Source organism: Poecilia reticulata, chromosome 20 (genome assembly GCF_904066995.2).
Source record: "Poecilia reticulata chromosome 20, P_reticulata-male-v2, whole genome shotgun sequence".
Classification (NCBI taxonomy): domain Eukaryota; kingdom Metazoa; phylum Chordata; class Actinopteri; order Cyprinodontiformes; family Poeciliidae; genus Poecilia; species Poecilia reticulata.
In genome coordinates this window covers 22,466,615-22,483,571 of record NC_088849.1, presented here as the reverse complement: position 1 = coordinate 22,483,571, position 16,957 = coordinate 22,466,615, and the positions used below count along the sequence as shown (strand labels likewise).

Sequence of the window (16,957 nt, the reverse complement as noted above, 5' to 3'; positions counted from 1 at the left end):
ACCAACAGTTTATTAACGGAGTGACTGAAGAGCTCATCTGATTAAAGTTTTCAGCTGAGCCGTCCCCTGAGAAAGCGTCTCTTTGGCTGTGTGGGTCAGCAGAAACGATGACGTTTCCAAAGATAACAGAAAATGAACAGACAGGCGACATCAGGAAATATTCACACCATTACTGATGAGAGTCTGTCCCCGATGAGCGTTGGCTGTTTGAGTCAAAGCAACACTTTAAAAACTTTTGCTCCTCTGTCAACATGAAGTCATAACAACAGATAGAAAGTCACTAAAATCATTAAAGAAGTTTGTTTTATTTTTTTAGGGCTTTTATATATTTAGAAGCCAGATATCCAAAGGAGTCGAGGAAAACTTTTTAACTCTTGTGATCAACGCTGCCTCCTCCATCATGTGAACTGACTCGGCTCATAACCGCAGCAGATTGGACGATTCTGCCGACCAGATGATGATGTCAATGATGTGATGTTGGTTTGAGATGAATCTTCTTAGAAAGCAGATTTTCATCAGATTCTTCCTGTTTTTACTCATTCTCTTTTCCTGTCTTTAAAGATTAAACTTTTTTTTTTTAAAAGTACTTCGACCTCGTTTCACTTTTATCCGGGGTGACTGATCAACTACAAGTGAACTGTGAATAGTTCATTTGTGATGATTTTCTTTTAACTATAACTATCAGACATCCAAGCCCAGAAATGCTCTGCTCATACTTCCAGGAGATTTAGACTCAAAGGAGACCTATTATGCAAAATTCACATTTTGCATATTTTTGTACTTCCATTTGAGTCTCTACTGCTTCTAAAAACAACCCAAGTGCTTAAAAACAAACCCCAACTGCTTTACGGCAATACGTTCATGTCTTTTGGTGTCTAGAAAATGAGCTGTTTCAAAAAACAACTCCATATGTAACATCACAAATCACCTAGCAACCCCAACGGAACCCAGCCTGTTACCTAGCAACGCCAGCAGAGCTCCAGCGCGTTTGGTCAGCGCTGGTTTTACCGCTGCATGTGCTGTACAATGGCTGCTGGAAAAGACAAGTGTTTAGTTGTTGGCGTGCCATCCAGAAACCACTTGCTGCATTCTTGTTAGTTGGGCAGGAGGCTCCACTTCTGCTTTTCAAAGATGTACACTTGTATAATTGTGCACCTTTCTGCAGCCATTTTCTCGGCGGGCGTGGCCGGCAGCAGCTTATTTGGATTTAAAATGACAGAGGCCCTAAAAGAGCGGATTCTAACTAAAATCTCATTTTCTAAGAATAATTAAGAGCAAAATAAATGTAATTAACATGTTTTGTGTAGCTCATAGATCTATCCTAACCTGTTCAAGGAATAATCATAGGTCACAGCTAAATATATTGTTTAGATTAATCTGTCAGGACAAATCTTCCCAACCAGATTAATGAGAAATGTTTAAGGAAAAACAATTTTGTCATTTTTGTTTCACTAAAAGAAGATATCAACTTTAACATTTTATGTATTTTAGTTGATTTAAATGGTACTGTTTTTTTGTTTTGGCATGTTTCTCAGAGTATATTTTCTCCACTTGATATCGATAAACTGAGGCTCATCCATGACTGCAGGGTTTCTGAGGACTGGTGATGCTGTCGCTTCAGGTTTTTATCACCAGAGCGTCTCAGTTTTTATTACATGATATTAAATACAAATAAAAATCAGGACATTTGATCAACTTAAAAGCAATCCGGTCTTCACCTTCAGGGGGAGACAAAGAGTCATGATGATCTCGGAGATACCAGGTTAAAAATGACAAGAACTAAAAGTATATTTAACAGGTTTCTCTATTAGAACAAATATACTAAAATTGAGAATAGCTAAAATTTAACTGTTGTGGTAGCAAAATGTATGCTTCAAAAGAGACCGCAGTTCAGCTTTTTTAAATAAACGACTTTCTACTCTGCCTGCTCCGTATAACCAGCCACATTAGGTTTGCTTTTATAATCATAGAAAGATTCAGAAGCTGTTTTTCTTCCATCTGAATTTCATAACACTACTCTCAGGAGAGATTTTATCTATAACGTACGTACAAATGAAACAGAATCTGGTGTCAGTTTCAATTGCTAACTTCTTCGAAGCATTCAAACGGTTGTAAAAGTTGTACAATTTCCAATGATTTTACTCCTTCATGTAGAAAAAGTTCAAGAAAATAGCTGGAAAAATATATTTTATTTTATTTGGTACTAGAAATATTTCTGTTATTCCTCCCAGAAGCTAAATGTTTTTATGCAGTGCAGATATGTAAACATCTGGTTGGAGCTGGTAATCTAAGAATACATTTTCATGAAATGCACACCATCTTTTAGCTACTTTTATAAATAAGCATGATTTTTCTAGCTAAGGACAACATTAGGGCACACTACTTCTAACAGGCCTGTGATTAATTTAGTCTAATGAGTAAATCAGTTTCGACATTTTACACAGAAATCCCACAGAACTATCAGATAAACATCAGCACCAACACCAAGAAAACTTGTGGTTAAAGTGGTTTCACTATCGTTCTTACCTTTTGCTGCAAACTGAGGCATTGATGTTAAAGAACACAAGTTGCGCCTGCTTCTGTTCTCTGCAAACACTAAAAACTTTACTCCCCCAGATTAAAAACAGAGTCACCCACTTGGAAAATCATAAATTATTTGAAATTAATCACATTTTAAAGACTAAATTGACAGCGGCTAGTACTGTAAAACCAATTAACCACTTAAAATGTTTCTGACAACAGGAAGTCGGCTAAAGAATCTCACAATGTAGCACATTCAATTCAATTCAATTTATTGTTTGTCACTGCACACATATGAAATTAAAAGTCAGCTCCAACAGTGCAAACAATGTTGGAAAATTATACAATATAACCATAAATATGGTGATTTTAACATTATTTACAATATTAATCAGTTATATTTAAATATTCATACACAGATAACCTCCATATAATTAGTGCATGTGAGCGCTCAGGGTGTTAATTGCTTTTGGGAATAAGATGTTTTTGAGTTTGTTTGTTTTTTTTTTTAATGCATCTGTAGCACACATCACATCATGCCACAATCTAAATAAATTCAAGAACTAATGAAACATTTCTCAGTCCCTCTGGAAAGGAGGGTCACAGAAATGATTAGAAAGCTAATAAAACAGGTCAAGACAAAAGTATGTCAGTTTTTAACATTACTGGCTGTTCATCAGCAGTAAAAGGCCCAAGTTTTCAAGAGATACACGATTAGTTGTAATAATAAACATTTCTTTCAGTTGTAAAAACAATGCAGTATAGTTTACTGTAGGTTGTTTAGTTTTTATACATTTACTGTATATAAAATATTGTCACATGGAGGTCGCCATATTGTTTACGTTGCAATGCATTATGGGCACATGAATGCCAGTTTCCATTTGCTAACTCCGTCCAGCCGAGCACTAATTTTGTGCCGCGTTTGTCTTTTGATTTTTACCTCCAGACCCGGGCCCCCATCCGGCCCGGTTCGGGGGGCAGCCGCCCCCCCAGCCCTCCCTATAGCTCCGCCCCTGGTTAGGTGGCTTACCTGCAAAGAGCTTGACTTTCTAACTCTGTTTACGGTAAGCATGAGGGTGAAAATATCTCAAATATATACGGTTTGTTGCGGTTTGTTGCATTGTCATTACTTTAAACATACATTCATTAGCTTGTTTTACTGTCATGTTAGCTCCAGCTAACGGCGTTAGCTCTAGTTAATATTTTAGCTGATATCTCGTGTGTAACTGCTAATGAATTAATCCATATTATCAATACATACAATTTTTCAAGTACTTATGAGTTTTTACATAACTCTGGGTTAAAAGGTAACTTTATGCCAACATGTTGTACTCAGCCCTGACCTATAAATTCTCCACTTCCTGACTACAACCACATTTTTTGCACGACGGCTCTGTAAAATATGCAGACGCAGACCGACCTGCTCCTTGATGAATGACTGGTCTCATGACAATGTGGTGTGAAAATATCCACTTTCTGGATGACTAGAAAACCAAACAGATTTGAGACAGAAGGAAGGATTGAAGTTATTTGGTGAATCTGCAAAACCTCCATCTATACATACCTTTGTTTTTGTTTTGTTTTATTTTGGCTTTTTTTTTATCAGTTTTTTCTAAATGTGTTTTATTTTCCAGGTTGTTGCTAGGTGAGTGGTAGCATGAACATTTACTACACTGTTGGCGTCAGCTTTGAGGGTTTTCCCTACTGTTTTCATCACTATCCGGTCACAGTAACACCACCTCGCTCATCACATCTACGCTGTTTCCTCCCAACCTACAGACTTTCCATACACACACGTTGGGACGGACAAACCTGCAAACCCAGAGACGGAGGCAATCAACATGTTCGCCTGTTTGGATTATGATGCTTTCAGGATATTTTGTAGAAAACTATCACCTAAATAATAAATTAATTTGTTGATAGTCATTGGCTGACCTGACTCTGCCTCGTCCTCTCAGTCTAAGGCAGTTTTTATCAATCTGTGGACTGTTGGTGCCCCCTAGTGGTCTGCAAGGTACTGCATTTAAACAGCTGTTTATCGGTCGTGACCTCGGCTCAAAGTGCAACGCTACAGCTAACTTACCAAAGGATTGTGTTTAAAATAATAAAGGATAAATGGCTTAAGACCAAGTTACTAAAAAGAAAATCTGAAGATACCAGAGAAAGTTTCTCAGGAAGAGATTTAGAGCTTTAGTTTTTGAGTGCGATGTGTTCGTAACTAGGCGCTGTGCCCCACGCTGACTAACTGCATCTTAACACCTAGAATACAACTATTTACGTTGGGCTATCAACTGACTGAAAGAAAATGTTTGTCTTTATTTTTTTCTTTTATTATGCGTCTAAATTACAAAGCCCTAAAATGTTATTTGTTCACACAAAACTTGTACTAAAGCTTAGAATCCATACTTTCAGAATCTGTAAATAACTCAAGGTTTTATTGTGGCCAGTCACGTTTACAAAACAGCGCCACCTTTCACATTAGGCGGAACAAAGACAAATGAGTTAAGAGCCTAATATTTTAATTTCAGGTTGTATATATTAGGATGTTGTTATTGTGGTGCAGTTTTAAGTTATTTGGACGGTGAGGGTTTGTTAAACGGGTAAATGAGCCTTGGCCTGTAAAAGCTTGACAAACGCTGATCTAAGGCCTCATGTGAAGAGTCTGAATGTTGCATCAGTTTTAATAAGAATAAATATATTTAGATGTATTTCTGCTGGTACGTCTAAATGCGATGATCATATTTTAAGACTCTTGAGTTCACAGATGATTCTATTAAAATGACACTTGACTTAGTTACATTATATAGATTCTCTGTAAGCTTTGCTAACTTAAGTTATAAAAACATGTGACAGTTTGATTAGTTGAATAAATCGCTCTCTGTGCAGAACAGTTTTTTTTAGTTTTTTTTACATATATTCATACTTTTCTCACTGTAATTTTTTTTTTTCATTTTAAGCGTTGGTATAATTGCTGCAGGATTAGCGATCTTTAAAATCCACCTAACCACCAGTTAGAATTGTGGAGTTCTCACTTTAACCCAGAAAAGGAATTAGATCAGTCACTCTTTAGCTTATTTTATCAGAAACTGTAGAGTTCTCACTATTTAGAAATGGTAGTAGATACTTAGCAACCTTGAACAGGAGTACCTAGTTTTCATACTTTAGAACATTAGATTAGTTTTCTTTCCTCTTTTTTTTCTTTCCTTTGGTTTGTTATTTTGTTTGTATTTCTTTTTAAATCATGTGAAGTACTTTGAATTGCCTTGTTGCTGAAAATGTGCTCTATAAATATAATTACCTTGCCTTACCTAAAGCCGCACAGTAGATAATAAAACTGAAGTTTGATTGTAGATAAAGACGTGTTGCAAAATAAAGTGAGTGCTATCTGAGCTCACATCAGCGTGAGTCTCACGGTATTAAAGACTGGCACTCAGCCTGTGGTTGTGCAACCAATTCTTTTTACACACTTACATGTATTAGTTACTTTTTCATTTCCTGGTGTCTATTTTTATAATAAATTTTTTCTTTCTTTAACACAATGCAAATATGATGCTGTTATGAAACTTGTGTCATACTCTTTACATTTCAGTTCATGGGTAAAAGATGCCACCGATGTTTGGCTTTTTACGCATTTGTGCCACTTTTAAGATATTTATTTTGACATCTTGTCCAAACTAATGGTTTTTTAATGCTTACATTTAGCAGTAGTTTTTTCAGTAATGTATTTAAGCAGAAATACGGTCATAATGCAAAAGGTGCTAATTTATTCAGCGCAGTTCCTCCACAGAAAACATGCAGAAGCAAATATTCAAGTTAAACTTACAGACTTTATTTCTCATTACTGCTGAATATGTATTAACTGATCTGACTCATTTAAATTGATCACAAACTGAGGCATGATGGGAGTGGCGGCGCTTCCTTTGAGTAATGAAGTCAGTTCAGCTGAAAGACGCCAACAGTTGATGATTAATTGGCACATGACCGTTTGATCCGTCCGAAGCTAAAACTCACTGAAGCTTCTTCCTCTTTCTCAGCAGATTTAAGTTAAAGTCACAACACATAAAGTGTGTGAAGGAAGTCATTGAGGGGTTTCAAGGAAATGTCGTCTTTCCTGTTACATGAATGCATGACACCAATTTTCCACCGTCAAAAAGAGCTACTCAAAAATATCGGAAGACTCACTGCAGTTAGAGTTAAAGCAAAACATAAAATTCAGTTGGTGGAGAAAAGCACTTTTCAGAAGACAGAACAAAGTTTAGCTCATTAAAGAAGTTTACTGTTAAACCAGAACAACCCATGCAAGTACAAAAAAACTGTTTTATATATTAAAGTAAAGAAAAATAACTGTAAGTGTTACCTTTGTTAAATGATGAATTTAACATTTTTTGGTTTAAAGTTTTTGTAGAAATCATTCATCAGTTACTGCTTATCTTTTCCAGCAGCCATTGCAGCTGACCCACTGCCCTGCAGCTTAGCTTAAGTTGCTAGGTAACGGGCTGTAGTTGCTAGGTAACACTGACGTGTGACTCAACCATTGGGAGGTTTTTGAAAAGGCTCATTTTCCAGACACCAAAAAACATCTGGATGGTTTTAAGCGCCTTTTAGACGCAGTTGAGACCCAAACTGAATTATCAAAATGTGCACAAAGTGAATTTTACATAATAGATCCCCTGTTTGACAACATGAAATAGACTTAATTATCTCCACATTACATGGCTTTACTGAAATAAAGCCGCATTTCATACTTAATTCATAAGATGTAAAACAGTTTATTTCAGTTGTAGCCAATGGCATCACAAACTGTTATGTTTACTGGGGAATTACTTCATTAAAGTTTTATCTGACATTAAAAGTAGTTGATGATCTGAGACATTTCAGACAAACGAGGTCAAATAGTCACACAGCGCTGCTGCTTTCACCTTTGACACCACAAGAAAGGTTGTAGTTGTGTGATGGGAGTGACGTTTTTGTCTTGGTTACGGTTTCTGTTCATGTCTGTGGGTATTCTTGGTATTGGTTCGATGTAACGCTACTGTCTGTTGCTCACTGCACGACTCATTTCCTATGCTTAGCGTCAGTTTTTAAGACATTTTTGTCTTTTTGTAAATTTGAAAACAGTTCATATTCACCTTTTAACTCAAGATTTGGGTCTGCATTCATTTATTTTAAAAGAGAAACCAAAACAAATGATTTTATGTCACTGCAGTTCAGAATCTGAATCAGTTTTATTTGCTTGCTGCACAAATTCAAACATTAAGCAGGTCAATTTATTTATATGTCATAAAAACCACAGATGTTGAACAAACTGTCGTACAATTCAATAAAGTGAAGCAAGAAAAAGATAAAAAGATAATAATAAAACATAATAAGATAATAATAATAATAATAATAATAATAATAATAATAATAACAACAACAACAACAACAACAACAACAACAACAACAACAACAACAACAACAACAACAACAACAACAACAACAACAACAATAATAATAATAATAATAAATGAAATAATACATAATAAGATAATAATAAAACAATAAGAACAAGAAATAGACACTTAAATGTAAGGTAAAAACAAAATACTAATAAACTCTATAAACTTTCATAATAAAAGATTCTCAAACTGAAACAGAATAAAAATGGGTTTCGACAGTCCAGCATAAATATGTAAACTTTAGAGGAAATAAAAGTGAAAGAGCGACGTGTTCGTCTGTTTAAGTGGAAACGTGTTTTTAATGTGACGTTAGAAAAGTTCAAACATGTTTTTAGGTCTTAGAGTCGATTAGCTGACTGTCTGCAGCGCCGACAGGAAGGTAAAAGTCTGAACAGTTTGTGTCCAGAATGTGTGTGGTCTGCTTCTGAATCCGTTAAAAGACACGGGGAGTTTTTACTCTTTTGCTTCCCCTAATGCAGCTGCTCAAGATATCTGCACTGGAGACTAGATAAAAAATAAGGTGAGGTTTTTATCCATCTGTGTTTCCTGCAGAATATCTGACTATCACTGATGTTTTTCTTTATCTCTGTGTGCAGAGGCACCACAACCACCTGCTCTTAAGGCTCAGCAGCCTCACTGGTGGTAGTGTGATTTGACTAGGCCACTCTCAGGTAGAAACATCCTGGTGCTCTTTGGAATATTCCTATTGTAACTGAATCTTGCAGCCTAAACGTGATGATGGCTGCATGCAGGTTGGATGTAGCGTCGGCCCTTCAGCCGGTTCTAACCTCACACAGCAGATTGATGAGTTCTTCTTCACTCCAAACTGTTTTTATTTTCATTTTTAAACAGTTTCATTTCCAAACACTTTTAAAAGCATGACATCATTTCCAGAAGCACCAGTTTTCCCGTTTGCCCGTCTGTCCTCTCACTGGGAGTGTTTTGCAATTATGACGCAAACAATCCATTCTAGTCGTTTCATACTAAACCAGAATGTTTTTTTATAACTTCTAGACCTATTAAGCTTGCAAAAAGTTAATATTTAGCAATATAATCCAAAAGAAGGAATAAATAAAGTGATTTATTAAAGGTTTTGGATTAAAATTTGTATTATTACATTCTTAATTCTAGTATTCACTTTGAAACTGAAAGAGAGCAGCAGTTACCACAGGCAGTTCCTCTGATTTATGGTTCCCACATCTCACATCAATGTCTGCATCAATGAAACGCCGAGCTCGGCTGAAACATGCAAAACCAAACCTGAAGTCACCAAATTATGATCATTACAGCAAACAAGTATTTGAAGATCTTTGGGCTCAAGATGCAGGTTGGATCGTCCACTGAGAAAAAACAGAAACTTTTAGCTGAGACAAAAACTCTTTCAGATTCGCACAACTTCAGGTTTATTGCATTCATAATTGACCCTCGTTCAGCACAGTCCTTCAGTTAACCAAGCTTGGCATTTCTGTTGCATCAGCTCTTTGCATGTGTAGTCAACCACAAGCGACAGAAGTGAACTATGCGACAGGAAAAGGAAAACGTCTCGCCTGTGTGCGACACGTACATCTGAAAAATAATCTTTTTTTTATTATTCTAAGAAGAATGAATTCAGATAAGGAAGGTTTCATGCACAGTGTTGCAAAATGAATGTTGGAGTGTCAGAAATGAGTGAGGTGTCATGTCAGTTTTTAGCTGATTCCCATCGCTATGGTTACAGGCCTTTAGCAGCATGAACTTTCTCATGTTTCCCGTTTGCACATTCAAACAGAAGCAGTAAATTTAGTTTTCTTTTTTCTATTTTACGGTAAAAACTTTAGAGTCTTGGTTTGCAGGTCAAAGTGTTAAAATGCTTGAAAGAACTGAGCTGATCTAAACGAGGAGGCTTAAAATGTTTGGTGCAAGGCAGAAAATTCATTTTTCTCTTTCTTGAAGTTTTCATGAATTTCTCACATTATTTACTTGTATGTAGTTTCCTGAAAACTTGTTATTATTTCTTGCAGGGCCTCACTGGAGAGAAGAAGGTTCATTTAAATCACAGTTTGTCAGAGTTTGAGTGAATCGTCCCTGTTTGGAATCCTGCAGCTGGATATTCTGTTCAGAAATGCTTCCTGGAGCAGAATAACAGCCAATAGTTCAAAACAAACATCCAGTGAAAGTGTCGTATTTAAACAAAAGCTCTAAAACCTGCATTGATGTTTAATACAAGCAGATTAACAAGCAGTTTTATGGGTTTTTTTAGGTTTGAGAAAGTATTTTGTGCCTACTCAAATGCTAATTTCCAAAATATTCAGTTTTAAAAAGGGAAATTCTCCAGATAAAAAGTCCATTCTGCGTTTATAGCTGGGAGAAACATCTCGTGTTGCGACCGAGAATAAAAAATGGTCAACGAGAAAGTCAGACAGGAAGCTCCAGTTATTTTAATCCAGTGCAGATCAACTTGAAGCTAGAGTTGAGTTTGATCTTAGGTTTTCTGTCTGCTTCGCTTTGCATTGAATCCAACTGTCTTTAAATCCTCAATCTGTTCTTTTCCATTAAAAAACACTTTTTAAAGTTAAGTTCTCCAGACAGAAACTTAGAAAACTTAACAAGAAAGCCGACAGCTTGTTTCTTCTGCTTCTGCTTTTGTTTTTCTTTCCGGTCTTCTGTTTTTTCCCAAACGCAGCAGATCAGGTTCTAATATTATCTAAACTGACACGTCCAGGGAAATACTCCTGAAATTTAAAGTTTTGTTTTAAAAGAAATCAACGTTTGAGCAGATGAAAAGCAGCTCACCCCAATTTTTATGCTTTTTACATAAACTTTTTGTCAACTGCAATAATAAACTGAACTTTAAAACCATGTAACTGACTTTGAATTAAAAAAAATTCTGCATATAAACTGAATGTGTCTGTTTTGTAAACTGCATTCAGACACTTGTTGTGAATCGATGCATTAAAAATGAGCTGAATTTAAATACTGCAATGTTGAGGATAAATATATGTTTGCATAGTGAAGAAATATAAAGTGTTTTACGTTTTAAAGCCTGCAAAAAGATGGACTCTGATGAAGGAACATAATTTTACTCTGTAAGACGGATCAGAAATTAGAACAAACTGTGTTTTAGTGTCTGGGAATCAAACGTTTTATGTTAAATATTCAACATTTTGTCTCAGTCATTAATGATTAATCATAAAAAATGATCAGGTTGTTTTAATGATATGAACATTTCACTAAATACTAGAAATGCTCAACTCTGTCTGTTTCCAGCTTGACGATTGTGAAAAGTTGAAACTTTTGCAGAGAAATCTTTCCCAACTTCGCGAAACCATCAATGACTGTTTTTCCTCTGAACTGTTCAGAGAGGAAATGATTTAATTTAATCACAATCAACAATTTCGATGAAATCCTTATTCGACAAAGTTCAATCTCAAATGAATCTGTAAGCATTTTAGCTAGAATATTGGACAGTTTGACAACCTGAATGTAAATCACGAGAACGGCTCTGCTGACCCGACGCCGAGTCATTTCCTGTCGCTTCTCTGAGGTTTTCCATTTAACCTCAGTGATGCCATTTCCTCCATTCTCCAAAGTTTCACTATGTCAGAGAGAAATAAAGGTTTTTACCTTTATTTTTACCTTTTTGCTCTTAAAAAAGAGCAAAAAGTAAAATATATCTGTAACGAACAGAAACAGGACATCAGAATGTAGCTGCAGTATTTATGTTTTTGTGGACATTTTGCAGAATAGAGAGGAAAAATAAAATTTGCAATTAAATTTTAATACTTAGGATATTTGATTCTGTTGTTTTTGACATTGATAGAATATTTATCATATTTCTTTGAGGCCTGTTTGTATGGTCATCCAGTTTTTAGCACATGCATTTGATCTCTGTAAACATGTTTTAATCGTTAAATGTTTAATTTCCTCACTAACTTGACCATAAGGATTTGTTAAATTGAGAAAATATTAGCTTAAAATTTGAAATATTGGTAAATTTATATTATTGTGGTAATATCATAACTTCATTCTCATAATATTATGATTTTATTCTTGTAATCTTATGATTTTGTTCTTGTAGGTACATTTTCTTTCTCTTAGTTTGGTCCTATATTCTGTCGTAGGGACGGGACTCTCTCATGTGAGGCTGTATTTAATTTTATGAGACATAACTATTTGATTTACTACTAAACTGCAAACCAATCCCACGTGTAAAGAAGGAAGGACTAATTTGGATTAAGAATCAGGTTTTTGGAACCAGACATAATCAGGCAATCAGCTTGGAGATCATGTTTAATAATCAAAAAGTTTCTCTACAATACTTAATAATAAATAAATGACAACAAAATATATATATTTTCTACTCATCTACAAGATAACTGAACTTTAGATGATCAGGAAACGACAGCAGCTGACTCAGGATCCTTTAGATTAGTTAGAAGAACAAGCCTGGAGAGTCACCAGTCCATCACAGAGACACTGAGACCAGAAGACACTTAGAGACCAATTAACCCAACAGAACCAGTAAAGGGAGTACCTGGAGAGAATCACCGCATGCACATGGAGACTCCCTGTATAAATACCAAAGGCTGGGATTTGAACCCGGAACCTTCTTGCTGCCTCAACGTCAAACAAAAAGGCCTAAATAAAGTAAAACAGCCATGAAATGACAGTGCTGATGAGAGTCCGACTGTTCAGCCCTAAAACTGCAACTTTTTTTTCCATCTCCAGCCGCTGTGGTTTTCTTTCTCTCTGCTGAGTCAAACCAACCTGTTCCCCTCCCCACCTGTGGGGGCGCTGCACCAAGAACCACTGAAGAAAACGACATGAAAACCTGTTCAGGAAGCGCAACTTTCAGATTTTAACGGTTGTTACTTTAGGATTTCTCTTTTGTTTTTGGTAAAAGACTAAGAACCATTTCTCCTGCTAGCGCTAGGTTAGCACGTTTGTTTTGGTTGTATTTACCCAGAATGCCCTGCTCTATGCATTCGAACCGCACCAGAGTTTACTTCAACCGAACTGAGACCGAGGTTTGTAAGACCAGATTCGATTTTTTTTGGTTCGATTACCCGTTCACACCTCCCCAAACGAACCGAATTTATGTTTCAGATAAATTATCTGGAGTTTGATTAAAGCGGACCAAGCAGGGCCAGTGTGAATGGCACCATAATTAAGTGCATGAAAGATGCTTTGACTATTTCCTAACCTCCGGTTCAAGGGTTCCTTCCACCCCCTCAGCGAGGAGCTCCCTATTTTTGACTCAACTTTCCGAATGAAACTTTCTGATGAAAGCGTTTCCGAACAGTAAAGATTTTGGGCCATTTGGTGGAATTCCCCTGAAGTCAGCATCTCCGTCCTTCACATGTCGGAATCGGAAGATGACTAACCAGGGAGCCACTTCTGCTTTCGGGCCGTTAATTAGAGGCGGTGTCCGTCCAGCCGTCAGTTCACAGCAGAGACTGACCAGAACCAGAACCAGAACCAGACACTTTCTCCTGCTTCTTCCCTCAGTCAGTGAAAATGATCCGGTTTGACGGTTTGTTGAAGGCGGCGCTGGTCACCGTCGTTTTGGTGGTCGCTTCTGGACACGCAGGTAAGACCGATTCAAAATGAAGCTGTTTGTTTTTGTGTGTGTGTTGAATTGGAAATGATTTTAAATCTTTATTTTCAGATGAGAAGTTGGCCACTTGCTGTGAAAAAGTGAACAGAAATGAGATCACAGAGCCGGTCCTGGGATTCCTGTTCCAGAAAGCCAATTATCCCTGCGTCCAGGCGATCATGTGAGTATTTTCAATCCAAAAACTACAAACTGCAAAGAAATGAGATCTTTAATGAGAGAATTTTACACTTTTTAATCAGAATATGCAAAATAATAAAAGGAGACTCAGCACTGCAAAAACATAAAACCTTAAATATTTTTTCTCTATTTTCTAGTGCAAATATTATAATACTTGAAATAATATTAAATTAACTTAAAGGTAACTTTAGAGCAAGAAATAAGAGTTTGTTTTAAGTCAATAATTTCATAAAATTGTTCCACTGGCAGATTATTTAACTTATAAGATGAAAAGCATCTTAAGTGGAACTAGTATTTATATTTAATAAACTCTTATTTCTTGGTGAAAAGTTACTTGTAAATTAATTTTGTCTTATTTTATGTGATCTAAGATATTTGCAATAAATCTAGACATAAATACTTGATCAGACGTGGTGGAATTTTAAGATGCAAACCTTCATTCTTAAATCTAATTATAAAATGTGGATTCTAATCATCTGTGTCTGTTTCCCCTGCAGCTTTCAGACAGAAAGCGGTTTGTACTGCAGCCAGCTCTCGGCTCCCTGGGTTAAAAGAAAGATCAGCAAATTCAGGTTTGTCAATCAATCAAATTTTATTTGTGTAGCACATTTCAGCAGCCAGGCATTTCAAGGTGCTTTACATTGTAACAAACACAAAGTCTTAAATAGACTTTCCTGGTGCTTATCCTTCTGTTTTACTCGTCTATAATCTGTATTTCTACGTTTCCTCTAACAGGGCAGCGAAGGCTCAGGCAAAGGCTGCGGACAGTTCCTCTCCATCAACGCCATCAACGCCATCAACGCCATCAACGCCATCTACCGTCTCCCTCCTTTCCATCATAACATCCACCGCCGCTGCTCCGCCTCCTTCCACTCTTCCTCCCTCCACTCTTCCTCCCTCCACTCTTCCTCCCTCCACCCTTCCTCCTTCCTCTTTCTCTTCTTTCTTCAGCTCCGCCTCCGGGTTTTCATCCGGCGATTCGTTTTCTGGTGAGGAGGAAGAGAGCTCCGCGACCTTCATGACCTCTGCCTCCGGCGAAAACAACTGAACATGTTTGATCAATACCGGAGCAAACAGCTTATTTATATTGAATTAATTTAGGATTTTTAGTTTCTTTCATTAGTTAAATTATTTATTTGGTAAAGCTAAATTTGCTGCTCTGACACAGTTAAGGTTAATATTTATTACCTTGTGTATTTATAAACATTTGGAGTAACTTATGAAGCAGTTCGGACATGTTGAATGTTTACTCATTTAGTTATTTGTGGAAATGTTTAGAATTTAAGAAACTTTAATGCTTGAACTTTGTACTCTGAAGGAAACATCTGGGAAAATAAGAACTTTATGCATTAATAAATATGATTTTATATAAAATATTTGTTCATTTTGGTTTCCATCTCATATTGTCAGTATCTGTTGGGTTTAAATCCCAGCCTGCACTGCAAAAACACAAAATCTTACCAAGTATTTATTGTCTAGTTTATAGTGCAAATGTCTTAGTGCATATGAAATAACAAAAAACTCACCAGTAACTTTTAGCAACATTTAAGAGCTTGTTTTATGTTAATCATTTCATTTACATAAAACAAGTACATTTAAAAAGTTCTAGTTCCACTTGAGCTCTGCTGCCTTGCAGCAAGAAGGTTCTGGGTTCGATTCCCGGCCCCGGTCTTTCTGCATGGAGTTTGCATGTTCTCCCTGTGCATGCGTGGGTTTTCTCTGGGTACTCTGGTTTCCTCCCACAGTCCAAAAACATGACTGTCAGGTTAATTGACCTCTCCAAATTGCTCCTAGGTGTGAGTGTGTGTGTGCATGGTTGTGTGTCTCTGTGATGTCTTGCGACAGACTGGTGACCTGTCCAGGTGACCTGTCCAGGTGACTCCGCCTCTTGCCTGGAACATTCGCTGCAGAGGCACCAGCACCTCCCGACCCCATTAAGGGACAAGGGTGTTAGAAAATGGATGGATGGATGGATGGATGGATGGATGGATGGATGGATGGATGGATGGATGGATGGATGGATGGATGGATGGATGGATGGATGGATGGATGGATGGATGGATGGATGGATGGATGGATAGTTCCACTTGCACGTAATTTTTCCTCCTAAAAAGGTAATTTTCTGAAAAAACAACATATTCAGAGCACTAATTAATCCAAAACTGTACAAAATATTTTTTACATTTTTAGCCAAAACCCATCAAGTTTTATAGTTTTGGGTTCACTTGGTTCAAATTCAGTACATGAAAGTAATGCTGTTGCGTTTTGGGCAATAAAAATGTACTTTTTAAATAAGAAAATAATATTTGTTTACTTGCATCTTTGTCTAATGTATTTTGAAAAGTTAAATGGAAAATCTGCTGAATGTAATTTTTTTAAAAAATTGATTAATCGTGAAAATAACTGATTACTAAAATAATGGTTCGTTGCAGCCCTAAAAATGTCTCAAACTCATTTAAAAATGTAAGTTTGTCTTAAATACAATAATCACAAGTATTAAATTTTGTCGTCACAGGAGTATTTAATATCATATATTCAGTGTAGTAGAAACGGTTTGAGTGTTGTGCAGAAAACTGCGATTTGTGACGGGAGGCAGTTGCAGCTACGATTGTCTTTTCTACATTTCTATCATTATAAAGGTCATTATAAAGATTTAATTCATAATGGTGTTAAAAAGGTTTAAAAATCTTACATTTGGGCTGGTGAAACCCACCAGGGGGCGCTGTGTGTGAGACGTTTCTATACCTAAACTTGGTACCGTTTGATGTGAGCAGTAGTTTTAAACAACCTGCTGAGGCACCGTTCGCCCTATAGAGGGCAGCACTGAGAAGATAATGTGGATATAAACGAATTTCTACAAAAATGTTAAAAGCATAAAAGATGAGTCATGAGTTAGTCGTAAGGCAGTTTGTTTATACCATATTTTCCGGACTATAAGCCGCAGGTATCTCTGCCGCTCCAGGTTTTCCACAACGATGCAGCAGCAGAGAGGGGCGGATACCCAACATTTGAGTCATAACAGGTCGATTGAATATCACATTTATTACGGTTGGAAAAGGTGCCAAGTTTAGATTTAACTGAACTGATTATGAGGGCGTCTGAGTTTGAAGAGAAGAATCTCCTTACTGTCTGCTACTAGCATGTGCTAAATGAAAATGGGCGCTTTCTTCTTCTGCTTCTTTAGATTTCAACGGCAGCTTGCATCCATTATTTCCATTATTGTTGC

General features: G+C 36.6%; 1 protein-coding gene across 1 annotated transcript; it reads left to right on the top strand.

The window, feature by feature from the left end:
* Nucleotides 1-13,332: 13,332 nt before the first annotated feature.
* Nucleotides 13,333-15,097, top strand: LOC103456728 (uncharacterized). Its single transcript, XM_008396437.3, has 4 exons — nucleotides 13,333-13,527; nucleotides 13,606-13,714; nucleotides 14,229-14,303; nucleotides 14,467-15,097. The coding sequence occupies exons 1-4, from the start codon at nucleotides 13,455-13,457 to the stop codon at nucleotides 14,777-14,779; spliced, it is 570 nt and encodes a 189-aa protein (XP_008394659.1). The 5' UTR covers nucleotides 13,333-13,454; the 3' UTR covers nucleotides 14,780-15,097.
* The last annotated feature ends 1,860 nt before the right edge of the window (nucleotides 15,098-16,957 follow it).

Coding starts and splice junctions, on each gene's coding strand:
- LOC103456728 (XM_008396437.3), top strand. CDS start 13,455: ATGATCCGGTTTGACGGTTTGTTGAAGGCGGCGCTGGTCACCGTCGTT. Junction 13,528..13,605: donor GGTCGCTTCTGGACACGCAG/GTAAGACCGATT, acceptor CTTTATTTTCAG/ATGAGAAGTTGGCCACTTGC. Junction 13,715..14,228: donor CCCTGCGTCCAGGCGATCAT/GTGAGTATTTTC, acceptor TTTCCCCTGCAG/CTTTCAGACAGAAAGCGGTT.